The 26,034-nt window shown below is 45.5% G+C and overlaps 2 protein-coding genes across 4 annotated transcripts in view; one reads left to right on the top strand and one right to left on the bottom strand.

The window, feature by feature from the left end:
• Positions 1–26,034, top strand: part of ACO2 (aconitase 2) — a 77,689-nt gene that overhangs the window by 10,996 nt on the left and 40,659 nt on the right. The window contains exon 1 of one of the 2 annotated variants that reach the window (XM_053584797.1): positions 13,576–13,703. The exons of the other annotated variant lie outside the window; for it this stretch is intronic. Within the exon in view, the coding sequence (XP_053440772.1) occupies positions 13,668–13,703 (36 nt within the window). The 5' untranslated portion in view covers positions 13,576–13,667. Of the gene's footprint in view, positions 1–13,575; positions 13,704–26,034 lie in introns of those variants that run through there. 2 annotated transcript variants of the gene reach the window in all.
• PHF5A (PHD finger protein 5A) lies at positions 394–13,491 on the bottom strand. 2 transcript variants are annotated; one of them, XM_053584832.1, is made up of 4 exons: positions 13,299–13,491; positions 12,587–12,610; positions 11,580–11,746; positions 394–1,026 (listed from the first exon to the last, which is right to left on the bottom strand). In XM_053584832.1, exons 1-4 carry the CDS (start codon positions 13,324–13,326, stop codon positions 937–939), a joined length of 309 nt encoding a protein of 102 aa, XP_053440807.1. In that variant the 5' UTR covers positions 13,327–13,491; the 3' UTR covers positions 394–936. The 2 variants fall into 2 exon arrangements, with proteins under 2 accessions (XP_053440807.1, XP_053440806.1); XM_053584831.1 differs by lacking the exon at positions 13,299–13,491 and adding an exon at positions 13,117–13,235.

The raw sequence follows: 26,034 nt of genomic DNA, 5'->3' as shown, positions 1-26,034 counted from the left end.
GAGAATCCCTTAAACTCAAGAGTTTGAAGTTGTTGTGATCTGTGACGCCACAGCACCCTACCCAGGGTGACACAGTGAGACTTTGTCTCAAAAAAATAAAGTTTATAATCATAGTTGAATCCTCCTAATTTATATGAATTGTTTTAATTTCTCCATTATTGGAAGCCATCTCTTCAGTTCAAAACTAAAATTGGACAGGAAGGAAAAAATAGTATGTTTCTAAAAATGACTTTGATTTACATATAACTGAAAGGTATGGGTGGTTTTGAATTCCTTTCAGTGGTAATAGGACAAGGTGCTTAAGGAACCCCATACCTCTATTTTGAATCACAGATTCCTGGGTGGCTAAAATAAATTCTTGGAGTTAAAGTCAAATGGGGAGAGGTGACTGACTGTCAGAAAATAAGCCACAACTTTATTAACATAATAGCAACAGACAGGGTTTCAAATTTCTTAGAAGGAAAGTAACATGAAAGCAGCACCCCCTGGTAAGCAGTACAAGCCTAATGCCCACATTTAACATTCTGGTAGCTCCCCACCACACACTGAAGGCCCCTCAAGTACAGTTGCCATCAGAGCTGCTGCAAGAACGTGTTTTCCACTGTGTGTGCTTTATAGTCAAGTCCTTTAAAGAGAAGGCTGAAATATTCCTTTCTAGAAGGTCTTGGTGTAGAGAGAACACATTCCTGTGGAGAACAGAGCCTTGCTTCCCAAATTCAAGAAAAAACAATCTATTTTTCCCTTGCATAGTCTGCCAGGGTGTTTCCATTCCTAACAAGTCTGGATGAGGGGAAAAGTAGGGGTGTCAAGGTGATGGGACACTAGCAGGCAATTCCGGCGATGCTCTGGGCTCCGTTCCCTCTCTGCTGGTAGTAGTGAGCATCTTTCCTGGTAGCTGCAGCAGCTTGATGTGGGGAGGAAGGGGGCACCCACCAATCACCTTTTCTTGAAGCCATACTTTTTGCGTTCATAGAAGAGGTCTGTCTTAGAGCTCCCCAAGTTCACAATTTTGGGGCAGCCATCTCTCTGGAAAATAGAACAATGAAGTTGCTAAGTCTCTGAGCCTGAATCAAGAGATTCAAATTTAAGGTAAAAATTTAAGCCTGTTACATGTAGCTACTTGGGAGGATGAGGCAGAACAATTGCTTGAGGTCAGGAGTTGAAGGCTGCAGGGAGCTTGGATCACACTTGGGAATAGTTACTGCACTCCAGCCTGGGGCAACAAAGTAAAACCCTCAAAACAAACATGGTCACAGGAGGTGCTAAACTCCTCATCTTAGTTTTCAAAGATCCCAGGAGATGGGCTCAGTGGCTCATGCCTATAATGACAGGAGGCCAAGGTAGGATGAATGCTTCAGCCCCTAACTCTAAGTCTGGTACCAGCCTGGGCAATATATCTAGACCCCATCTCTAAAAAATAAAAATTAGCTGGGTGAGGTGCCACAAGCCTGTAATACTAGTTACTTCAGAGGCTGAAGAGTGAGATCACTTAAGCCAAGAGTTAAAGGCTGTAAGTAAGCTATGACTGCACCACTGCACTCCAGCCTGGACAAAAGCAAAAGTCTGTCTCAGAAACAAGCATCCTCCCACCTCCAACACCCCAATAAATGGTTTGCAAATGTGTGCATTTCAATCAGCATGTTTCTTATCTACTGTGTAACTTTTTGGATTCATGATTTCATTCATCTTGCTAGTTATCGAGAATTTACTAAATACCTAGAATGTGCCTATGGCCTGCCTACCCTCTTTAGTGTGACCTGAAATTACATTCAGAATGTTCGATCTTCACCCCATGTGTGATGCTAATATACAGCTAAAGTAGAATCTGAAATTTTTATTTTTTATTGTTGGGGAATCGTTGAGGGTACAAAGAACCAGGTTATACTGCTTGTATTTGTTAGGTAAAATCCCTCTTATACTTGTGTCCTGCCCTCAAGAGGTGCGTTACACCCGTGACCCTCCACCTCTCTCCTTCCCCCATCCCCCCCCACCATGTACTAGCATCAATTATCCACATATCAGAATTCAGTACACTCGATTCTTGCTTCTCCATTTTTGGGGATGCTTTACTGAGAAGAATGTGTTTCATCTCCAGGATCAAACGATGTAAAGTCACCATCTTTTTTAGTGGCTGAATAATATTCCATGGTATACATACACCACAGCTTGTGAATCGATTCCTGGATTGGTAGGCATTTAGGTTACTTAGAATCTGAAATTCTTTTTTTTTTTTTGAGACAGAGATTCAAGCTGTCGCCCTGGATAGAGTGCCGTAATGTCATAGCTCACAGCAACCTCCAACGCAGGCTCAAGTGATTTTCTTGCCTCAGTTTTCCTTTTATTTTTTTTAGGGACAGAGTCCCACTTTACTGCACATGGTAGACTGCCGTGGCATCACAGCTCACAGCAACCTCCAGCTCTTGGGCTTAGGCGATTCTCTTGCCTCAGCCTCCTGAGTAGCTGGGACTACAGGCTCCTGCCACAACACCAGCTATTTTTTGGTTGCAGTTTGGCCAGGGCCAGGTTTGAACCTGCCACCCTTGGTATACGGGGCCCGTGCCCTACTCACTGAGCCACAGTCTGGTCTCAAACTCATGAGCTCAAGCAATTCACCCTCCTTTGCCTCCCAGAGTGCTAGCATTACAGGTGTGAGCCACCACACCTGGTTAACAGTTGTCAACTAATGGGGGAGTGTCAGGACATGGGAAAATAAACTGTCTCCGACTGCCCCTAGCACTGGTATGCGACTTTAAATGTCCAAAAGGGTTTCTCCGAATGAGGGTAAAGAACAGTAAAAATCACCTGCACATCAAGCTCTCTAGCTCTCCTGCACTAACCCAAGAAAGGAGAGAATACCACAAAAGACGAAAGGCCTAAGGACTTTAGGAAATAGTACCTACAATTTAAATACTGTAGAATACTGGGTTTTATACGCCCTTATTAATTCACTTAATTGGCATGTGGTCTTGGGGGAGAAAGTGCTCCTGTGCTAGAGATTGCTGTTGATTTTCATGACACACTGCCCTACTGTTCGGTGAGCCTGAGTGGTTTTGATGAAGCCCCTGGGAAGCTGTATATTGAGAAATGATGACTCATTAGTTGATATGGGATGATGGGAGAAAAGGTTAGGAAGCTGCAACTAAAAAAAAACCATCACAGGTTTTATTAAACACTCCTGTCAGAGGAGTTTGATTCCTGTGATATTAGGCTACAGAATGATTTAATCAAATCTTTAGCCATCTTATTTCTAATTCAGCTAATTTCTTTCTTTGGGGGCCGATAATCAACAATTACAAAAATCTCCAAAAAAAACACAAGGCCAACTATAGTATTTTATGACTTTCTAGAAAACATGTGCTGTGTTATTACATTGGATGAGGACTCCCATCCATGGAGCCCAGTGTCCTGAAGGAGGCCAGAGCCAGCAATAACTTTTGCTAGGTGAGCTCAAGTAAGCAATGTAATCTATATTTAAGATGCTTGTGAAAATGAGGCATTAGTTGCCTCTCCAAGACTTAAAAGGCCTGACATTAATCGTGGCAGCACTCAAAACTCTTTAGAGATGCTATGAATTTTTTTTTTTTGAGACAGAGCCTCTGTTCTAGGCTAGAGTGCTGTGGCCACAGCTCACATCAACCTCGATACTCCTGGGCTCAAGCAATCCTCTTGCCTCAGCCTCCCAAGTAGCTGGAACTACAGGCTTATGCCATCATATCCAGTTATTTTCTTTTTCTTGAGATAGTCTTATTATGTCGCCCTCAGTAGAGTACTATGACATCACAGCTCACAGCAACCTCCAACTCTTGGGCTCAAGTGATTCTCTTGCCTCAGCCTACCGAGTAGCTGGGACTTCAGGCGCCTGCCACAAAGTCTGGCTATTTTTTGGTTGCAGTTGTCATAGTTGTTCAGTAGGCCTGGGCTGGGCTCAAACCCGCCAGCTTTGGCGTATGTGGCCGGTGCCCTACTAACTGAGCCATGGGTGCCGAGCCCACACCCAGCTAGTTTTTCTACTTAGTAGAGCCTCTTTTGCTCAGGCTGATCTCAAACTCTTAAGCTCAAGCTGTCTACGCACCTTACGCTCCCAGAGTGCTAAGATTATAGGCTTGAGCAACTGCACCTGGCATATGCTATGAAATTTTATAGTATGATGACAGCCTAAATTGTGCCTATTGACCTGTGTGATTGGGTAAGTCCCTTCTCTTGGGACACATATTCCTCTGCAAAATAAAGGGCCTGGACTTAGGTCAAGGATTACAAACTATATTTACAGAGCCCTAAATATTCTGAAGCAATACCAAGTGGCGGCAGAATGCAGTCCCCCAGTGTGCACAGCTTGGTTCTGACTTACAGCTTAGGTTAAGAGAGCAGGTTCTGCAGCCTGACTACCTGACTTCTGGTAAATTACTTAACCTTACTGTGTCTCAATTTAGTCACATACAAAATAACTACAATGGCAGAACCTTAAAGAACTGAAAATTAAATGGCTCAATAAAAATACTTAGAACAGTGCCTGGCATATAGTTGGTCCTCATTAAGTTATAAGAAAGTGCCAGCTTGGTGCCTGTAGCTCAGCGGCTAGGGCACCAGCCACAGACACTGGAGCTGGCAGGTTCGAATCCAGCCTGGGCCTGCCAAACAACGACAACTACAACCAAAAAATAGCTGGGTGTTGTGGCGGGTGCCTGCAGTCCCAGCTACTTGGGAGGCTGAGGCAAGAGAATCGCTGAAGCCCAAAAGTTTGAGGTTGCTGTGAGCTGTGATGTCACCACACTCTACCCAGGATGACATAATGTGACTGTCTGAAAGAAATCTCAGCTGGGCTTCTATAGCAACCACTATAGAGGACTCAGTCACTTTAGGTGTCTATCCTCAAGAAGGCTGTTTCTACCCAGTCCATTCTATGGCAGGAAAACCAAGCTATCGTAAAAACTACCCTGAACCAATGATAAAAACTCAGGACTTTTACTAACAAAACCCATGTAGTAAAATACAACATACCAAAAGGAAACTTGCATAGAAACTGAAAGATTGAGAAAAACCAATTAAAGAAAAAAAAAATCTAGGTGGTGCTCGTAGTTCAGTAGGTAGGGCGCCGGCCACACACACCAAGGCTGCTGGGTTCAAACCCAGCCTGGGCCTACTAACCAACAATGGCAAAATAAATGAATAAAATAAAATCCTAAACAAAAAAAAAAAATCTGAAGCAATCTGAAAAACATAATTCCTGAAAATTAGCTGACAGCTCTATTTCTTACAAAGAATGATGAATGGGTGACAGAAATATTTGCTTTGTTTTTTTGTGTGTGTATATATATATATTTAATCTTTTTGGAGACACAGTATCACTCTTGTCATACTGGGTAGAGTGCTGTGACATCATAGCTCACAGCAACCTCCAATTTGGGCTCAAGTAATCCTCTTGCCTCAGTTTTCTTTTCTATTTTTAGTGGAGATGGGGGTCTCGCTTTTGCTCAGGCTTGTCTCAAACTTGTGAGCTCAAGCTATCCATCCGCCTCGGCCCCCCAGAGTGCTAGGATTATAGGTGTGAACCACTGCGCCCAGCCAGCATCACATTTTCTTTCTGAAAATTCATAGCATTTCAGTAGCAAAGTCAAGACTTGAACATGGACTTTCTGCTTCTCAGTCTGTTTTTTTTTTTTTTGAGGCAGAGTCTCATTATGTCACCCTGGGTAGAGTGCCGTGGTATTACAGGTCACAGCAACCTCAAACGCTTGGGCTTAAGCGATTCTCTTGCCTCAGCCTCCTGAGTTGCTGGGACTACAGGCACCCACTACAACACCCGGGTGTTTTTTGGTTGTAGTTGTCATTGTTGGTTGGCAGGCCCCGGATGGGTTCGAACCCGCCAGCTCCAGTGTATGTGGTTGGCGCTCTAGCCACTGAGCTACAGGCGCTGAGCCTGGTTGTTTTTTTTTTTTTCTAATAGGTTCTCAAAGGTAAAACCCAAAACTTCACTATGGTTTAGAAAGTTGTCAAGAATGGCAAACTGTGAATTAATTTGGAAAAGTTTCAAAAATATTTTTCTGGCCAGATGCGGTGGCTCACACCTGTAATCCTAGCATTCTGGGAGGCCGGGGAGGAGAGATTGCCTTAGCTCACAGGTTTGACTCTAGCCTGAGCAAGAGCAAGACCTTGTCTTCTACTAAAAATAGAAAAATCAACCAGGTATTGTGGTAAATGCCTATAGTCCCAGCTACTCAGGGTGCTGAGGCAAGAGGATGTCTTGAGCCCAAGAATTTGAGGTTGCTGTGAGCCATGACGCCATCACATTCTACTGAGGGTGACAAAGTATTGCCTATTTTTTTGTCAAAAAAAAAAAAAAGAAAGCAGCGCCCATAGCTTAGTAGATACGGCGCCAGCCACATACACCCAGGATGGCGGGTTTGGACCTGGCCCAGGCCAGCTGAAGCAACAATGACAACTGCAAGAAAAAAATAGCCAGGTGTTGTGGTGGGTGCCTGTAGTCCCAGCTACTTGGGTGGCTGAGGCAAGAGAATCGCTTAAGCCCAAGAATTTAAGATTGCTGTGAGCTGTGACACCATCGTACTCTACCCAGGGAGATAGCCTGAGACTCTGTCTTAAAAAAATAAAATAAAAATATTTTTCCATCTGACTGCCCTGCTATTCATTTAAATGGGGAGAGGAGAATGGTAGAAATAGCATACAAGGGAGAGGCACTTTAAATCAATTTTCTTCTCATCAAGGCGGCAACAATGGAGGAGGGGGAAAGGCTGAGTAACACTGAATCAGACTGACCTACTGATCCTAGGATCAGTCACTCATTAGCCATCAGACTTTGGGCCAAGTTACTTAACATCTCTAAGCCTTAGCTTCCTCCTGTGTTATCACATACAATTTTTGGAAAAGAATGTTTAACATAGCATTTGGCACATAGCAAGAGCTCCCTAAGTGTTAGTGCAATTGTCCTTCCTTCTTTTCTGACTGGGAGAATTGAGGAAAATGGTAAAAAGAAGTAAAGGAATGAGTGGTTAAGGGAATTAACATGATGCTACACCATATGAAACTACAAATAGTCCTCTTACAACTTCTATAGATATTATCCCTGACTCCTGATTATTCTTGTGGCTTTGAAAAACTACAAATGAGGGCGGCGCCTGTGGCTCAGTGAGTAGGGCGCTGGCCCCATATACCGAGGGTGGTGGGTTCAAACCCAGCCCTGGCCAAACAGCAACAAAAAATAGCCAGGCGTTGTGGCAGGCGCCTGTAGTCCCAGCTACTCGGGAGGCTGAGGCAGGAGGATTGCCTAAGCCCAGGAGTTGGAGGTTGCTGTGAGCTGTGTGACACCACGGCACTCTACCGAGGGCAATAAAGTGAAACTCTGTCTCTACAAAAAAAAAAAAAAAAAGAAAAAAAAAAGAAAAACTACAAATGAGAACACCTAGCTTAGTTTACTAGTCTAATTCCATTATAAATTATGAAAGGTGCAGGAAGAGAACATAATGGGGGTTGCTCTGCTTGCAGAAGATTTCTGCATAGGAAAAAACCGTGGGCACTTAATCTACATGATGATCTGTAAGGCTGAGAGGCTGGATCTTATCACTGGACTGCTTTGTACTCCTTGGCAACTAGTGCTGAATAAATGTGAGCTAGATGCCATCTCAGATATCCTCACAACATTCTTGTATAATGGGAAGTAAGGGAAGTGACTTCTAGAATAATCGTCAGGGACAGAATGAGGTATGAGGATCCAAAGATATCAGGTCACACACCACCTGCAGACACGTCAGACAGCGATTAACATTTATTAAGCATTCTCTGGTTGCAAGCTTATGCCAGATAAGAACTCTGGCTACAATCAGGACAAAATTCAAGAAAATGTTGCTTTCCATGGACTCAAGTTAGCTTAGGAACTGTCTGTATTTTCTCTTCACTGCCATTGCTTACCATGATCTCACTGCTTATACACTAAAAGTAATTCCCAAATGCCTACTGTGTACCAGACACCCTGGGTGTGTGTGTGGGGCTCCTGTTGGATGATTTATAGGAGCAGCATCAAGAACCACAATCCATGCTTGTAACTATGTGTCAGGCACCGTAGCAAGACCTAGGGAAAGGGGAGATACACAAACCAAAGTCCTGCCTCTAATGGAGTATAATCTAGCTGATGGAACAGATCTGCATTTTTTTTTTTTAGATAGTCTCACTGTTGCCCTGAATAGGGTGCCATGGCCTCAAACTCTTGGGCTCAGCCTCCTGGGTAGGTGGGACTATAGGTGCCCACCACAACACCCAGTTTTGTTTTGTTTTTTTTGTAGAGACGGAGTCTCACTGTACCGCCCTCGGGTAGAGTGCCGTGGCGTCACACGGCTCACAGCAACCTCTAACTCTTGGGCTTACGCGATTCTCTTGCCTCGGCCTCCCGAGCAGCTGGGACTACAGGCGCCCGCCACAACGCCCGGCTATTTTTTTGTTGCAGTTTGGCCGGGGCTGGGTTTGAACCCGCCACCCTTGGCATATGGGGCCGGCGCCCTACTCACTGAGCCACAGGTGCCGCCCAACACCCAGTTAGTTTTTCTGTTTTTAGTAGAGGCAGGGTCTCACTCTCACTCAGGCTAGTCTTGAATTCCTGGGCTCAAGCTGTCCACCCACCTTAATCTCCCAGAGTCCTAGGATCACAAGTGTGAGCCACTGTGCCTGGCCCAGATCTGCATTTCTAGAAAGCAGGATACAACTTCATGTCAAAGGTAAATACAAATCTAGGATAGGAGAATGTTCATGTCTCTGAAATTACCTTGTGGTACTTTTAGGACCTTTGTCATCTCACTGAACAACAGCAGGTTTCGTGGTGTAAGAAACAGTCTTATTCTGCCCAGTATCTCCCATTCTTGGGAATAGGCAGGATCTAAATGCAAGGACTGCTGAAGTGATGAGGCCATTTCCTTTCACATGGGCATATCCCCAAAAGGGTGTAGGAAAACAGCGCGGGGACTAGACGCAGTGGCTCATGCCTGTAATCATAGGACTCTGGAGGCTGAGGCAGATTACTTAAGCTCAGGAGTTCAAGACCAGCCTGAATAAGTGCGAGACCTCATCTCTAAAATAAGCCAGATGTTGTGGTGAATGCCCGTAGTCCCAAGCTACTTGGGAAGCTGAGGCAAGAGGATCTCTTGAGCCCAAGAATTGAAGGTTCCTGTGAGCTATGACCCCAGAACACTCTACCAAGGGTGACAAAGTGATACTCTGTCTACAAAACAAAACAAAAAACACAGAATGGTGTAATGGGAACACAAGGTTGCGTCAGATGGCCTGAGCTTTCTACTTATTTGCTAGGAGGGCACCCCGAGCACCTTTGATCCCAGAGATTTTTATAAAGCAGTCTTCCTATGACCCCCAGGTTCCTAAGAATCAGGTTGCTCAGGGTTTTGAGACTCCACCACAGCCCAGCCAGAAACCATCTCAGGAGCTCCCTGACATCCCATCACCTGTCATTGACGCCACACCTCCAGCCAGACAGACCCAGCAGTCTGACTCCACTGAGAGTGCTGCAGCCTCAGTGGAAGTGAAGAAAAGTCATCCTCTCTAGTAGGGACCAGACTCAGCCATTTGAGTAGCTGCTCAGGCCTCTGCCAAGTTAAGTGCCTTTGGAGGAAGAGTCAACCTATATTAGTGCTTGTTAGTCCTGACCTGTGTTCTGGTGGTTTCCTTGACCCCTCTTGACCAAAAAAATAAAGTTAGTGGAAGCAGGAAAAAACAAACAAAACAAAAAAACCCTATAAAATGAGGATGATAATAATAATAATCCTGAGGCTCTGTGCTCATAGCATAGTGGTTACGGCACCAGCCACATACACTGAGGCTGGCAGGTTCGAATCCAGCCTGGGCCAGCTAAACAACTGCAACAGCAAATAGCTGAGCGTTGTGGCAGGCGCCTGTAGTCCCAGCTACTTGGGAGGCTGAGGCAAGATAATTGCTTAAGCCTAAGTGTTTGAGGTTGCTGTGAGCTGGGACGCAGGGCCCTCTACCCAGGGCAACAGCTTGAGACTGTCTCAAAAGTAAAAGAAAAAATAAATAAATAAATAAAAATCCGGGCGGCACCTGTGGCTCAATGAGTAGGGTGCCGACCCCACATACCGAGGGTGGCAGGTTCAAACCCGGCCCCAGCCAAACTGCAACAAAAACCAGCCGGGCGTTGTGGCGGGCACCTGTAGTCCCAGCTACTGGGGAGGCTGAGGCAAGAAAATCACCTAAGCCCAGGAGCTGGAGGTTGCTGTGAGCTGTGATGCCACGACACTCTACCAAGGGCGATAAAGTGAGACTCTATCTCTACAAAAAAAAAAAAAAAAAAGAAAGAAAAAAAATCCCTATTCAACAAAGTTATTGAGAGGCACAAAGGAGATACTATCTACAAATTACCTACTCTTAACTCATGGGGATATGAAGAATTATGTATCTGTTGCCTTACCTTAAATTAAGGGTCTGAGTGCCCACTATTACCCTAGTGTGCCTATATCATAACTCCTTGTATTTAATTTTTAGGCTTATCTAGTCTGAGAGACTTCTCTTTTGTTTGTCATAAGAAGAAAATAAGCTGATCTATATAGTTCCCCCTCCTGCCCCTCAAAGAACCCCATTGCCAATACTAATCTAAAGAGAAAAGGTAAAACTAGCCTCTGGCACTGATCTACAAACCCTCTCTCCTGGCATTTGTTTGTTTCATCGGTCATAACTAGCCACTGCCACTACACAAGGGACAAAAATAGACCTACAATCAATTCTGTAATATTAAACTAAAAGTATTCCTTAGCTGCTTAAAGCTGAAATCAACCTAAATTGTCCCAAACTCAACTCTGCCACCACATCTACCCAAACAGTGCTTAATGATAGTAGAAGAGAATTACTGAGTGACTATTACACACCATGCACTGTGCTAGGACTTACAAATACAGGATGCTGTTTATGAATAAGCATAATCACAAAGGGCAGTGCCCATAGCATAGCTTAAGTTTGAGGTTGCTGTGAGCTATAACACCACAGCACTCTACCCAGGGCGACAGCTTGAGACTCTGTCTCAACAAAAAAAGAATAGGGCGGCACCTGTGACCCAGTGGGTAGGGCCTCAGCCCCATATACTGAAGGTGGTGGGTTCGAACCTGGCCCTGACCAAACTGCAACAAAAAATAGCCAGGTGCTGTGGCGGGCACCTGCAGTCTCAGCTACCCAGGAGGCTGAGGCAAGAGAATGGCCTAAGCCCAGGAGTTGGAGGAGGTTGCTGTGCGCTGTGTTGCCACAGTGATAAAGTGAGACTGTCTCAAAAAAAAAAAGAATAATCACAGAGAGACATCAAAGGAATAGAGAGCAGCCTCTCCAAATTACTGGTGTTGACAAAGATTTGCGTTTCTAGCATTTTTGCCCTTGGTGCAAAATAAGTGCCTTTTATTGGACTATGCCCAGTTTGCCTCACCAAATTTGAAAAAACTATAACCTAGGTGACCAGCTGAACACATTAATCCCCAAAGACCACAGGAGATTGCTGTGGATGGAAAAGTGTTACTAAATAAAAGGAAGAAAGGGCTCAGATGATAAGCTTTGTATACACTCACATCCTTCTCCTGGATGGTGCATTCCTTACAGTAATAGGCATCCGAGACTCCAGGGCCCCCACAGATCACACAGCGCCCCTGGTAAGAGCCATAGTTACACTCATCACATATGCGCACCAGGGTGCAGGGACGCACATAGGAGTCACAGATTACACACTTGCCGTCACCTGTAAGGAAAAGAGAATGGAATCATCTTCACTACCAAGTACATCCACTGCCCTTCCTCTGCCACAGGGAAATACACTACTTTCCTTTGATGGTGACTTTAGATCCCTCCTCTACTTTAACATCACAAAACTCAGCTTATACAGTGTCCATCTCAATTCCCTGAACAAGGAGTTAATTAACTGGTAGAAAAAAATTAACCAATTAACACATGTAAAGAGCTGAACCTGGGAGATGTTATGGCTATATAATTGCTGGCAATAAACTGTGTGTATATTCAGAAAGAGTCCTGCTATTCTGGCAATTCTTCCTGTTCAAGGCAAAATGTTCTTAAAACCTAAATATAGTGTTTAAAAAGGTGCAAACGGCTGGGCGCCTATGGCTCAAGCAGCTAAGGTGCCAGCCACATACACCTGAGCTGGCGGGTTCAAATCCAGCCCAGGCCCCCCAAACAATGATGGCTACAACCAAAAAAATAGCCAGGCATATGGCAGGCGCCTCTGTAGTCCCAGCTACTTGGGAGGTGGAGGCAGGAGAATCGCTTAAGCCCAGGAGTTGGAGGTTGCTGTGAGCTGTGATGCCACAGCACTCTACCCAGGGCGACAGCTAAAGGCTGTCTCAAAAAAAAAATAAAATAAAAAATAAAATAAAATAATAAATAAATAAATAAAAAGGTGCAAGTTCCAGTGGGATGATCAAAGAAGCCTTCGGTTGTATTTTGGCATTGCTGACATACTTCCAGGCACACCAATTCAAAGCCCAATCTGTAGCACTTTTGCTGATCCACAGCAACTGAAGTGGGGAGTGAGGGGTGGGGTGCTGAGAAGGCGTGTTCCACTCACATTTTTCACATAGTCTTCCAATGGCTGCAAGATCAAAGAAAGTAAAGATTACAATTAGAATAAAAGTTTTGACGAAGAGGGTAAGTACATAAGCAGGGACTGCGGTAAGCACTGCAGGGTGGCTATCTTACAACCTCACATATTTCAAGCATTTTTTTTTTTTTTTTTTTTGCAGTTTCTGGCCAGGGCTGGGTTTGAACCCACCACCTCCGGCATATGGGGCCAGCGCCCTACCCCTTTGAGCCACAGGCGCCACCCCAAGCATCCTCTTGTATCCCTCCTGGGTCCTAGACAATATGTGACAAGTTTCTCAGGATCTGGCCTGAACCCCATCCAGCCTGCGTCTGTCTCCCAAGCATGGGCGCCTGCGCTTTCTCTCATCACAGGCCAGAAACCCGCTCCCCCCAGGATTCTTAGGCGGGAAACGAGGCGTCTCCGAAACAAGATCTTACGGAGATAATGGGAACCCCCGATCCCCCAGGTCCTAATACCACTCAACCCCTTCAGCCGAGGGTAGGGCGCCGCCTCACCAACACCAGCCTGCTTGCGGCAAAAGATCAAATCTGGATGATGTTTAGCCATAGCTCCAAGCCCGCCCGGCCACCAGAAGCTTCAGGAACATCCGTTCGACCTTTAACCCCCATTGTGCCTGCCTCCATGTCGCCGTGATTGGCCCTTTAGGCGTCCATCAGCGTTTACAATCGTGCCTGACCTCGCTCGCTCTCGCGCTTAGTTTCCATCGCTGCTGAGGAGCCAGGTCCTGGCAGGTGCAATGACAGCCTTAAAAAAAAAAAAAAAAGACTTCTCTTAGATTTGGATGGCAGAGATCACCGAAATTTTCTCTTGTTTAAGATCTTTGTACCCGGCGTTTATTTCTAGAAATGTTTTTACGGAGCTCTTTTGTATGCAGCGTCAGTTGCTTACACGCGAGCTCCACCCACTGCCTTGGCAGAACTGTGTTCTTGTGGAGCCCCCGCCCTCTCTGTGACGCGTCGCTCTTCAGGCCACGCCCCCGTGGAAATCTTTAAATAAGCCAGGTTTACGTCATTTTCAAGCGACTTCATCTTTGTCAGTGCACAAAATGGCGCCTTACAGCCTACTGGTGACCCGGCTACAGGTGAGCGAATTCAGGGCCCTCTAGGTTCTTGGGGGCGGGGTGCCTCCTACTGTGCTTGCGGCTGTGGGCGAGGCAGGGCTAGGCGGGCCCGACATTGGGCCAACTTTTCGTGTACCTGTTCTATTTGGCTTTCACGGCACTGTGCCCGCTCCTCTGGTGCCCTAGGTCAAAGCGTCCCTGGTACAGTTAGCACTCCCCATTCCCGCCCTACGAGAAACATGGGCTCCAGCAGCAGCGGCCGGGTGAAGAGTAAAGGCACCTCTTTCTCCTTCTTGAGGATCGCACTCCCCGCTTCTGTAGGAACACTTCTTTCAGTTCCTCAAGGTGAGGACAAGGTGATTGGGGGGCGCGGTCGTTGTTGAGCCTTCTAGGTCCGGTGCCTGAAGTCCTCACTTCCCATCTCTCAGCAACAGAGCCTTGCCAGCCACATGCGGCTCCGTTGCCTCGCGTAGAGTCTGGAGAAGAAACTAGTGCCCCTTACCACCTTTAGAAGGCCAGGAATGTCTAGGGGGAGTCGTCCAGGTCCCTACATAGAATATAATAGAGTTCATAGTTGCCTCTCACCTTTGACAAGATTCCAGGACTGTTTTAATTCCTCATAATATCATTGGATACTTATAGTCATCTAATGAGATAGGAGTGAGATGATTTATCTCATTTGATTGGTGATGAAACTGCTAGAAAGTAAACGAAAGTTCTACCTCTTCAGAGTGTCCCTGAAGTGCTATGGCTTGAGCACTGGCCCCACCACTCTTCTCTGTTCTCCTTTTTCACATTATCCTGCCCTCATAGAACTTCCTGAGCCAGGGTGTGATCATTTGTATTTGTGAGAGTTGCAGAAAGCAGTATTTTGAGCTCCTAGTTCCTTTTCAAAAACGTTATAGATGGAAGGGTAAGGAGACTTAACAGTTTGACCTTGACTCTTGTTATGAGCCATCTAGAAATCTGACTGATTGCCAGGTGGTTTTTTCACTTCTAACTTGACAATCCTAGTAGGGGGTTCAATGTCAAATGTATCTTTTGTTAATAAAAATAAAGAAAGCAAGTGTCTGTAGAGTTCTCTGCCAGCCTTTTATGATTAACTTTGTGAATCTCCTCTTGATCAAGTGACACAACTTTGACTATAGAATTTCATTTTATTTTATTTTATTTTATTTTTGAGACTGAGTCTCACTTTCGCCCTCAGTAGAGTTCTATGGCATCATAGCTCACAGCAACCTCAAACTCTTGGGCACAAGTGATCCTCTTGCCTCACTTCCCCAAATAGCTGGAACTTTAGGGGCCCACCACAACCTGGGTGTTGACTATGGAATTTTATAAGTTGTTATGTGTTAGACTCAGGAAGCATTGTGTTACTTGAAGTTATTTTTCATCACATCAATTGAATTTCAACTGTATGGGATAGTGTAAAACTATCATTTATCTGAAAGTACTTCTAATGTCAATTCCAGGGAAAGGCAACAAATTTGCGTGTAATTATCTCTTCAAGTTTTCTGATTCTCTAGGTTAATAATGAAGAAATAGTTGTTTCTTTTTAAAATTAAATCGTAACTGTATACGTTAATGCACTTATGGGGTACAGTGTGCCAATTTTATAAACAATTTGGAATGCTTACATCAAACTGGTTAACACAGCCTTCACCTCACGGTTGTTTCTTTATGATTCTGCTTTCCCAAGATTTAATGGAATCAGGCAGGATTATTTGTTAAGAAGAATGGTTATGGATTATTGAGCTTGGAAGAGAGGAATATCACAACATTTAAACTGAAAAGGATCTTGGAAAGTATAAGTATTAGACTGGTGTAGAAAAAGATCTAGGTTATGATTCATGCTGTATCTCCTGATCCTGTGACCTTCAACAAGTTACTTCCTGAATCCATCTATCAATTGGGGATAATCTTTATTAAACAAGTGTTTATTGAGTACTTGGATTATTGTAAAGTGATGAACAAATAGAATGTATTTTCAACCATCATGTACCCCAGGGTCATCTTTTACAAATGGAGAATCCAAGATCTTGAGAGCCCGTGTGACTTCTAGAAGCAGGGTCAGGATTAAAACCCAGGTCTCCCTGTTTGTTCAGTTGAGACTTTTTTTTTTTTGAAATAGAGCCTCAAGCTGTCACTCTGGGTAGAGTGCTGTGGCATCACAGCTCATAGCAACCTCCAACTCCTGGGCTCGACTGATTCTCCTGCCTTCCAACTAGCTGGGACAACACCCTGCTATTTTTTGGTTGCAGCCATCATTGTTGTTTGGTGGGCCCGGGCTGGATTCGAACCCGCCAGCTCAGGTGTATGTGGCTGGCGCCTTAGCCGCTTGAGCTACAGGCGCCAAGCCTCTTCAGTTAAGATAGGGCAAAGTGGCACACTGTATCACACTGCTTACTAATGGCTATTCAAGTAATGATCAGCTAACACTGTCGTCTGAGAACCTTGTAAATTTACCTCTCTTGTGATAAATTTTGAGAATTGATGGTTACTGCCTTAGTAGTCATATTTGCAAAACCCTATCCATGTAGTCAATTCATTCCTACTTCATTTACCACATATTTACTGAGCAGCCACTCCTTGCTCAAGATACATTGATAAGCAAATAAGACAATCTTTCTTCTCATGGAGCTTCCACTATATTCTAATGTACCCTCCTCAAAAGGCTTTGGAAATCTTTCTCAACCAAAATATAATGTTTTTCTTCTGCCCTTGGCTGGACCAAAGGTGATAGTAGATAATAAAATGATGAGTATTATTACTATTACTAATATTTACCTTATAGTGTGTTAGTATTTTTGTATGATTTTGAGAGATAAGATAGACCTGTTAGCCTTGTTTTCTTTTTTTTTATTTTTCTGGAGACAGAGTCTCATTATGTCACCCTTGGTACAGTGCCGTGGCGTCACATCTCACAGCAACCTCAAACTCTTGGACTTAAGTGATTCTCTTGCCTCAGCCTCCAAAGTAGCTGGAACTGTGGGTGCTCGCTACAACACCAGGCTATTTTTTGTTGCAGTTGTCTTTGTTGTTTAGCTGGCCCAGGCCTGGTTTTAACCCTCTAGCCTTGGTGTATGTGTCTGGAGCTGTAACCACTGTGCTACGGGCGCCAAGCCATAGTTGTCATTGTTGTTTGGCAGGCCTGGGCAGGGTTTGAACCCACCGCCCTAGCCTGTTTTTTAGGTGAAAAAATAAGATTTGAGAGGGAACATAGAGTAATGGTTATCATCATGGACTCTGGCATCAGACTGCCTAGATTTGAATCCTGATTCTAATACTCAGTAGCTGTGACTTTGGGCAAGGTATTCAACCTCTCTGAGCCTGTTTCCTCATTTAGAATGTGTTGGTAATAGTACATCTGTTTTAATCATAAAATAGTTGCAAAGTATTTAGAACCCTGCTCAATATCTAGTAAGGCTGAATAATTGTTTAAGATAAATTTGCCTTGGGCCTTATCACTAGCTGTTAGCAGATGTGACTTGAATGTGTACACTTCTGATTCCAAAGCCTGATGGCATAGCAACTGGTACTGTACTGCTTCCCTTAGGCATCAACACTCAGCCTGTGGACCACAGACTACTGATGCTCCATAACCTGAGATCAGTGGTGATTTGAAAGTGCGTTATTGTTTGACAGTTCTTACAGGTAGTAAGATAAGAAAAAAGAGAAGAAAACAGGAGGTAAGAGTTTTCAAAAGCCACATTTAACTTCTGGCTTTTAGTATTTATTTTCATGGACTGGGCGCGGTGGCTCATGCCTACAATCCTAGCACTCTGGGAGGCCAAGACAGGTGGATTGCTTGAGCTCAGGAGTTCAAGACCAGCCTGAGCAAGAGTGAGACCCTGTCTTTACTAAAAATAGAAAAACTAGCTGGGCATTGTGGTGGCAGGAGCCACCAGGTACTTGGGAGGCTGAGACAAGAGGATCACTTTAGCCCAAGAGTTTGAGGTTGCTGTGAGCTACAATGATGCCACAGCACTCTACATGGGATAACAGAGTAAGATTCTGTCTCAAAAGAAAAAAAATTGGTTTGGCACCTGTGGCTAAGGTGCCGCGACATACACCTGAGCTGGCGGGTTCGAATCCAGCCAGGGCCCACCAAACAACAATGACGGCTGCAATCAAAAAATAGCTGGGACCTGTAGTCCCAGCTAGTTGGGAGGCGGAGGCAGGAGAATCGCTTGAGCCCAGGAGTTGGAGGTTGCTGTGAGCTGTGATGCCACATCACTCTACCCAGAGTGACACCTTGAGGCTCTGTCTCAAAAAAAAAAAAAAATTTATTTTTTTTCCATGTGACTATGGATGGTACATGAGAAGGATTTGGTACTTCCAAGTATGGTTTGTTGGGTCTTTGGTTTTGCCTTGAGATACTGGAGTGCTGAGGTCTCATGTGACCTTGGGGAAGTGCCCTTAAGTATGGGATGGCAGTTAACTACAGAGAAGTCTTGACATATTTGGCAGAAGTTCTTCATATAAACACCACATTTAAAAAAATCTTGGTTTGAATTGTGAAATAGGTTATTCTGGTTGCATGGTCACCATGATACCTTCCCAGATGTCAGCTGTTGATTTGAATTGAGGCATGAATGAATGAATGAATGAATGAATTGGTAAACTTATGATCTCAACTGTGAATGGAAGGAATAGAGATGCTGTCCTGAGGGTTAGGGGAGCACAACATTGCCTTCTAGACCAACTGCTTTCAAAATGTTCATTGAAAGCTTAATGCTGCCTAGCACTGTTCTGTACCCTGGGAATGCAGTTGTCAACAAAAATAATGGAGTTTATATTATAGTCCTGGGGAAAATAAACAAGTAGAAAAATAAGAAAATTGTAGCTACTCAGTGCTATAAAGAAGATAAAATTGGATAGAGAGGTAGAGGGAGGAGGGGTGACTTTAACTGGGTGGCTGGGGAAGACCTCACAGAAGGGTTTGAATTGAAACTTTAATGATAAGAAGACAGCTATTTAGCATTTTGAGGAAAGAGATTTCGAGTAGAAAGAGCATGTGCAAAGCTCCTAAGTTAGGTATGACCTTAGTGTGTTAAGGCTAAGAACTAAGGCCAGTGTGACTGATGTAGGTGTCACAAGGAGGAGAAGGTCTCAGGAAGAAGTTGGGGCCAGGGCCATGTGGTCTTCTGTAAGGAAATTGGGTTTTACTCTAAGTGTAGTGAAAATCCACTGGAAGGTTTTAAGCCAGGGTGTGACATGATCTGATTTATGCTTAAGAAAAACTATCGAGGATGCTGCATGGTTGATGTGTCAGGGACGGTCAAAAGAAGAGGCTGGGAGACCAGTGGGGACTGCTGGACTTGTCCAGGGAGCAGTGAAGGTGTTTGGGTCAAGATAATGAGATGTATTCTGAATCTGGGTATATTTTAGAGGCAGATGGGTTAGATAAAGAATGTGACAAAGATTCAAATTAACCTGAAATAATAAAAATAAGTAAACACAAACAAAAAATAATTAAAAAAAAATAGTAAAAAAAAAAGAATGTGACAAAGAATAAATATAACTCCTAGTTTTGAGGCCTTAGCAACTGAGGCAGGGGTGAACTTGAATTCAGTAGTCACGTGTTGACATAGTTCTTCTAAAACTCAGACATGGGCAGAAACTCATATGTAAATTCTTGATCCTTTTACCCAGTTCTCAAGTGCTTTATTTCACAGAAAGCCAGATAAGGTCAAGTGTCTTACCCAGGGGCCCTCACTTGAGTGTGAGCATCGTGTCCTAAGTGAGCCCTGTTCTGTCTCTAGTCTTTTTTTTTTTTTTTGAGACAGAGTCTCACTTTGTTGCTCTGGGCAGAGTGCTGTGGCATCATAGCTCACAGCAACCTCCAACTCCTGGGCTTAGGCAATTCTCTTGCCCCAGCTTTCCGAGTAGCTGGGACTACAGGTGCCCGCCACAATGCCTGGCTATTTTTTGTTTCAGTTTGGCCGGGGTCAGGTTCGAACCCGCCACCTTCGGTATATGGGGCTGGCGCCCTACTCACTAAGCCACAGGCACCGCCCCTTCCTGTGGTCTTTAAAAAGCAGTGTGGGTGACCTGGTGAGGGCTGAGGTGGAAAGAGCTTAGTCCAGGAGTTCCAGGCTGCAGTGAGCTGTGATCACACCACTGCACTCCAGCCTGGGCAACAGAGTGAGATCCTATTTCCGAAAAATGCATAAATAAGTAAGAAAATAAAGCAGGACATGGAATATCAGGAACCTTAGGGAGATTTCCTGTGCCACTGACTTACCGGGTAGCTTCAGGCAAAGTCTCAACTCTCTGTGGCTTTCAGATTACACAAATGCAAAATGGAGTAATTAGTAGCTGTCCTCTAATACAGAAGTGTTTTGAGGGCCTAACAATATTTGAAAAGTTTCCTTTTTTTTTTTTTTTGGTAGAGACAGAGTCTCACTTTACTGCCCTCGGTAGAGTGCTGTGGCGTCACATGGCTCACAGCAACCTCCAGCTCTTGGGCTTACGTGATTCTCTTGCCTCAGCCTCCCGAGCAGCTGGGACTACAGGTACCTGCCACAATGCCCGGCTGTTTGAAAAGTTTCTTAAACTCTGTTTAATGCACTATAAAGATATGTGAATATTTTCTGGTGTTATTTTAGGAATAGGCCTTTTCTTTCTTTCTTTCTTTTTTTTTTTTTTTGAGATAGAGTCTCACTTTATCACCCTCTGTAGAGTGCTGTAGCGTCCCAGTTCACAGCAACCTCCAGCCCTTGGGCTTAGGTAATTCTCTTGCCTCAGCCTCCCGAGTAGCTGGAACTACAGCCGCCTGCCACAATGCCCAGCTATTTTTTTTTTTTTTTGAGACAAGAGTCTCACTTTATGGCCTTCAGTAGAGTGCTGTGGCATCACACAACTCACAGCAACCTCCAACTTTTGGGCTTAAGCGATTCTCTTGCCTCAGCCTCTGGAGTAGCTGGGACTACAGGCGCCCGCCCCAACACCCAGCTATTTTTTTGTTGCAGTTTGCCGGGCCGGGTTTGAACCTGCCACCCTCTGTATATGGGGCCGGCGCCTCAGCGACTGAGCCACAGGCCCCGCCCTCAGCTATTTTTTTGTTGCAGTTTGGCCGGGGCTGGGTTTGAACCCGCCACCCTTGGTATATGGGGCCGGTGCCCTACTCACTGAGCCATAGGCGCCACCCAGACCTTTTCTAATATTGAGAATAAGGTAATCTTTTCCCTCAAATTGTCCCAGAATGGATCTCTTTTATTTTAGAAGTCATGAAGAGTGTGGAGAATGGTTTTCTTGGGTTCACTCAGCAAAGCCTGGACAAGAGGAAAGGGCATCAGCTTTGGTGCAAGTCTGGAATTCCACCTTGCTATGGGCAAAATAGTCGACATACCAGACCTTCAGTTCGTTCTTCTTCTGGGCACAGTGACTTCTGCCTCCCAAGGTAGTTGTGGTATTGTGTGTATAAAGTACTTGGGGCTAACCGGCAGCTGGGGAATGTCAGTCTCTATCCCCAGCTCCTGCAGATGGCCTGCAGTCTCTATTGCCCCAACCTTTATCTTCAGTTCATATGTTTAAAAAAGCCCAGTTCTAAGGAAATTGCTGTTCTTCCCACAGACTCCCTATATAGCAGATAAGTAGTAGTTGTTCAAGGAAAGCTCTTTGGGGCGGCTCCTGTGGCTCAGAGGGGTAGGGTGCTGGCCCCATATGCCGGAGGTGACAGGTTCAAATCCAGCCTCCGCCAAAAACTGCAAAAAAGAAAAAAAAAGAAAACCTCTTTGGTGGCTCAACGGCTGTAGCTCAAGCAGCTAGGGTGCCCCCCACATACAGTGGAGCTGGCGGGTTTGAATCTAGCCCGGGCCTGCCAAACAACAATGACAACTACAACCAAAAAATAACCGGGCATTGTGGAAGGTGCCTGTAGTCCCAGCTACTTAGGAAGCTGAGACAAGAGAATTGCTTAAGCCCAAGAGTTTGAGGTTGCTGTGAGCTGTGATGTCAGAGCACTCTACCGAGGACAACAAAATGAGACTCTGTCTCAAAAAAAAAAAAAACTCTTTGGTACCACTGTAAATGAGTTGGGGAAAGAGGTAGAAATTAATCTGCCAATTTCCTATTTTTTTTTTTTTTTGGTCGGGGCTGGGTTTGAACCCGCCACCTCCGGCATATTGGACTGGCGCCCTGCTCCTTGAGCCACAAGCGCCACCCCAATTTCCTATTTTTATTCTCTAAGTTGAGGGGCAACATTTGGAAAGCAAGCTTTAGAATTAACATTTGCAGTATTCTCATCATTAAATATTAAAGTCTGGGTCCTTGGTGAATTTGGGCCCAGTGAGTATTTGTGCTTTCACCCTGCAGGGAGGGAACTTTTTTTTTTTTTATGTAGAGACAGTCTTACTTTATGGCCCTCAGTAGAGTGCCGTGGCCTCACACAGCTCACAGCAACCTCCAACTCCTGGGCTTATGCGATTCTCTTGCCTCAGCCTCCCGAGCAGCTGGGACTACAGGCGCCCGCCACAACGCCCGGCTATTTTTTGGTTGCAGTTTGGCCGGGGCCGGGTTTGAACCCACCACCCTTGGTATATGGGGCCGACGCCTTACCAACTGAGCCACAGGTGCCGCCCGGGAACTTTTAATTCTGTGGGTATTTGTGGGAGGCACCAAAGAAATATCAGGTGTTTCTTCAACACCCACTAGCTTCTTCAGTGCCTTGTGGCTGGGCTCCTTCACCTTCTCCTGCTGACATTGGTGGTGGTGTTATTTATAAGCATTCACTGCGTCATGACTGTGGTCACTGATAGAACTACTTAGCTGACTTAAGGCAAGGGCCCTGCCGGTGGAATGAAGAAGTCTTTTAAGTAACTTTAATACATCAGGCTGAAGCAAGGAATGGGTTGGGGGATTTGCTGGGTGGGGCTAAACACAGACTTAGCGTAGTTAGTGGTGTGTTTGGTGTGCCCGCTGCTGTGGGTTAATAGGTCTGGGTAGACAGAAGAACCACATCAGCCACCCTGTATTGAGCTTTCAAACCTGCTACACACGTCACAGAACTGGATCTTGTTTTACAAATGTTGCCTTGCTTCTCCTTCACAATAGCCCTTACAAACATGTAATAATAAGACTGTCTTCACAGTGATGAAATAGGCCCAGCAAGGTGAAGACACTCATCTGAGGTTACAGCAGTGCACAGCAGAGCCAGTTTTTGAATGCAGGTTTGTTTGACCACAGAGGCCAGTCTTACTGCTTAGCCAAACTGTTTCCCTGGAGTGTTCCCCAGGGGGCAGGGAGTGGAAACTAGGTATGTGTGGAGTAGGCTAGATGTAGGGGACACAGTTCAGATGGCTCAGTGCCTGTCTGGGCCTTTGTTCCTTTGGGACTGTGACTGCCTCCTGCTCTAATTACCAGTGAGACTGGTGAGGAGAGGCTAGAGGTATGGCTCTCCCAGAGGCAGCTTTATTCCTTGGCTGAACTTGGAGTCAGCCTCACTGGCTGCCTGTGGAGCTTGCAGAGGACGTCTTTCTCTGGTGTGCTGGTGCGGAGCTGCAGCCTGTGGGGCCAGAGCTGGCCTGGGAAGTGCACGCAATTCGCTTGTGCCAGGATTCTCTGCTTTGTGTGTGGGCAGCGGAGGAGAATGGCAAATGAGTGCATCTATCAGCTGCTTCCTTAAAGGAGCCCCTACTGCCTTTGGTGCCCATTTAGAAGCTGTGACTTAGATGGACATGGCTCCTTGCCCCCTCTCCAATCCTCTGTAAAGGGCTGCATCACTTTTGTTCCTGCCAGTTGCATAGCAACCAAGCTAGCTGATTGCCTGCTGGCAGGAGGGAATTGTTTAGCTTTGGATTCTTAAGAGAGGTGCCAGGCATTGCCTGCCAGCAATGGGAGAAGATTGTTAGCAGTCCCCTGGTGGAGGTGTGGGAGGATGCGTCTCCTTAGGAGGGTGCTGGCTGACGTGCATTCCCATGCTGCCCACTTAGAGCCCACCTGAGCTTCCCTGCTGGGAAGAACCACACCTCATTGCTAAGAGCTGTGAGCCTGATCGTGGCTTCTGATGGCATGCTGAGGGCCAAGATCAGAAGAACCAGAGGTCCGTCCGGACAGAGACCCAGAAGTAATCTTCTGGTCAAATGGGCTGCCTCAGAAAGTAGTTAGTTCTTCACCATTTCACTGCTGAGACCTGCTGTTCTGGTGCTTGCCATCTGCTCTGGGGCTGTCATCTTTGGTAGCTGGGAAGGGAGAAGTGGAGGGCACAGTGGAAACAGCAGCCATCATCTTTTCTCCAGCGCATAGGCAGGCGGTGTGTTGGTGGCAGCATCCCATTCTCCAGGAGAACTGATTAATAGCAGCTTATGTTCTCCAGTGCTTGCCAGAAACGCAGCTGCTGAGCTCTGTGCTTTCCTCATAGCTTTTCCTTTTTTTTTTTCTTTTTTTGAGACAGAGTCTCAAGCTGTTGGCGTCACAGCTCACAGCAATCTCCAATTCTTGGACTTAAGCAATTCTCTTGCCTCAGCTTCCCAAGTAGCTGGGACTACAGGCGCCCATCACAATGCCTGGCTATTTTTTGGTTGTAGTTGTCATTGTTGTTTTAGCAGGCCCAGGCCGGATTCAAACCTGCCAGCCCTGGTGTATGTAGCTGGTGCCCTACCCACTGAGCTACGGGCGCCACACCTTACAGCTTCTCCTTATAGGGTGCATAAATACTCTCTCTCCTTTTCTTCATCCCAGTCCCCAAGGCAACCACTGATAGGAATTTTGTGTTTATTGCTCTAAACTTTTCTATTTACCAGATATTATTTCTAATCCTCGCAAAATCTCTGCTCTTTATTCCCATGTTACAGAAGAGAAATTGAGGCTCAGAGAGGGAAAATCCCACAGCTAGGGAAGCTAGGGAAACCAGACCTCTCGAACTGCAGAATGGATGCCACTCCTGTGACTGGGCACTTGTTTTGGACTCTGTTGCCACTCTGACAGGTGTGTAGTAACTTCTCTGTCACTTGCTGAAGCAACTGTCTCAAGAGACCTGGTCTCCTTCAGGAGCCCAGCCTGTAAGGGCAGTTTAGCCACCTCCACTCTCAGCTTGCTCTCAGTGCTGGGGCCCCTGACAGGAGACCTCAGCGTGTGCCATGCTTGACAGGTTGGGTGGAATCCTGCCTGAGAATATGTCAGTCCCTTTGGATTGGGCTGTTCTCTGGATACAAATCGTCCCAAAGGAAGCCCTCCATTCTTTGGGAAGAGAGGGCGGTATGTTTGACCTTGTCTGAGTCAGCGTAGGGTCAGAGTTTTAAGTAGATACCCATGTGACATGCCATGGGGCAGGTCTTTTTCCATGTGCCTGGCTCTGTGAACCGGCACTAATGGCTCCCCAAAGCCCCTGCCAGAGCACTCCCTGGAAAGCACAATGGAGGAGACTTCTGTTCAAATCATGGCTCTGCCTTCTTCCATTTTATCACTGAACTTCTTAATGTGTCAGACACTGTTTTGGGCTTAGAGTATATTATAGTGACCAGAATAGACAGTTGTTGTTGTTTTTTTTTCCAGCATACAAAATCTCCAATATTGTTTTTAGGTTTTTTTGTTGTTGTTTTTCTTTATTTATTTTTCCAGTTTTTGGCTGGGCCGGGTTTGAACCTGTCACCTCTGGTATATGGGGCCGGCGCCCTACTCCTTTAAGCCACAGGCGTCGCCCTTTTTTTTTGTTTTTTGAGACAGAGTCTCCCTTTGTTGCCCTCAGTAGAGTGCTATGGCCGCACAGCTCACAACAACCTCAAACTCTTGGGCTTAAGCAATTCTCTTGCCTCAGCCTCCGAGTAGCTGGGACTAAGGTGCCCCCCAACGCCTGGCTATTTTTAGAGACCAGGTCTCACTCTGGCTCAGGCTGGAATAGACAGTTTTTTTGGCTTCACAGAGCTTAGGTTTTTGTGGAGGTTCCCCTCTGTCTCAGTCTGTGTCTTCTCATCTAAAAAAGGGACAAAATGACCTATACAGTCCCACTCGGCACAGTTGTTGGAAGGATGGCATAGATAGCCTTTGTCATCTTGCCCAGTAGTTTTCTTTCTTTACTTTTTTTTTTTTTTTTTGAGACAGGTCTTGCTCTGTCACCCATCTTACTTTGCTGCAACCTTGAACTCAAACTCCTGGGTTCGAGCAGTCTTCCTATGTAAGCCTCCCAGGTAGCTGGTTTGGGACACCACACTCAGCTAATTTTATTTTTTGTAGCTATGGGCTCTATGTTGCTGATGCTGGTCTTGAACTTCTGGCCTCAAGCAATCCTCCAGCTTTGGCCTCCTGGAGAGCTGGAATTACAGGTGTGAGCCACTATGCTGGATACTTTCTTTGCTTTTCTTGCCACTCTGTAAGGTCCACTTCGGGTATGTTCCTTTCTTTACCACTTGCC

Source organism: Nycticebus coucang, chromosome 3 (genome assembly GCF_027406575.1).
Source record: "Nycticebus coucang isolate mNycCou1 chromosome 3, mNycCou1.pri, whole genome shotgun sequence".
NCBI classification, from domain to species: Eukaryota; Metazoa; Chordata; class Mammalia; order Primates; family Lorisidae; genus Nycticebus; species Nycticebus coucang.
Note: the sequence above shows the minus strand (reverse complement) of the source record. Positions and strands in the feature narration are given on the sequence as shown.

Coding starts and splice junctions, on each gene's coding strand:
- PHF5A (XM_053584831.1), bottom strand. CDS start 13,168: ATGGCTAAACATCATCCAGATTTGATCTTTTGCCGCAAGCAGGCTGGT. Junction 11,747..12,586: donor TGGAAGACTATGTGAAAAAT/GTGAGTGGAACA, acceptor TTTTCCTTACAG/GTGACGGCAAGTGTGTAATC. Junction 1,027..11,579: donor GCACCATCCAGGAGAAGGAT/GTGAGTGTATAC, acceptor TCTATTTTCCAG/AGAGATGGCTGCCCCAAAAT.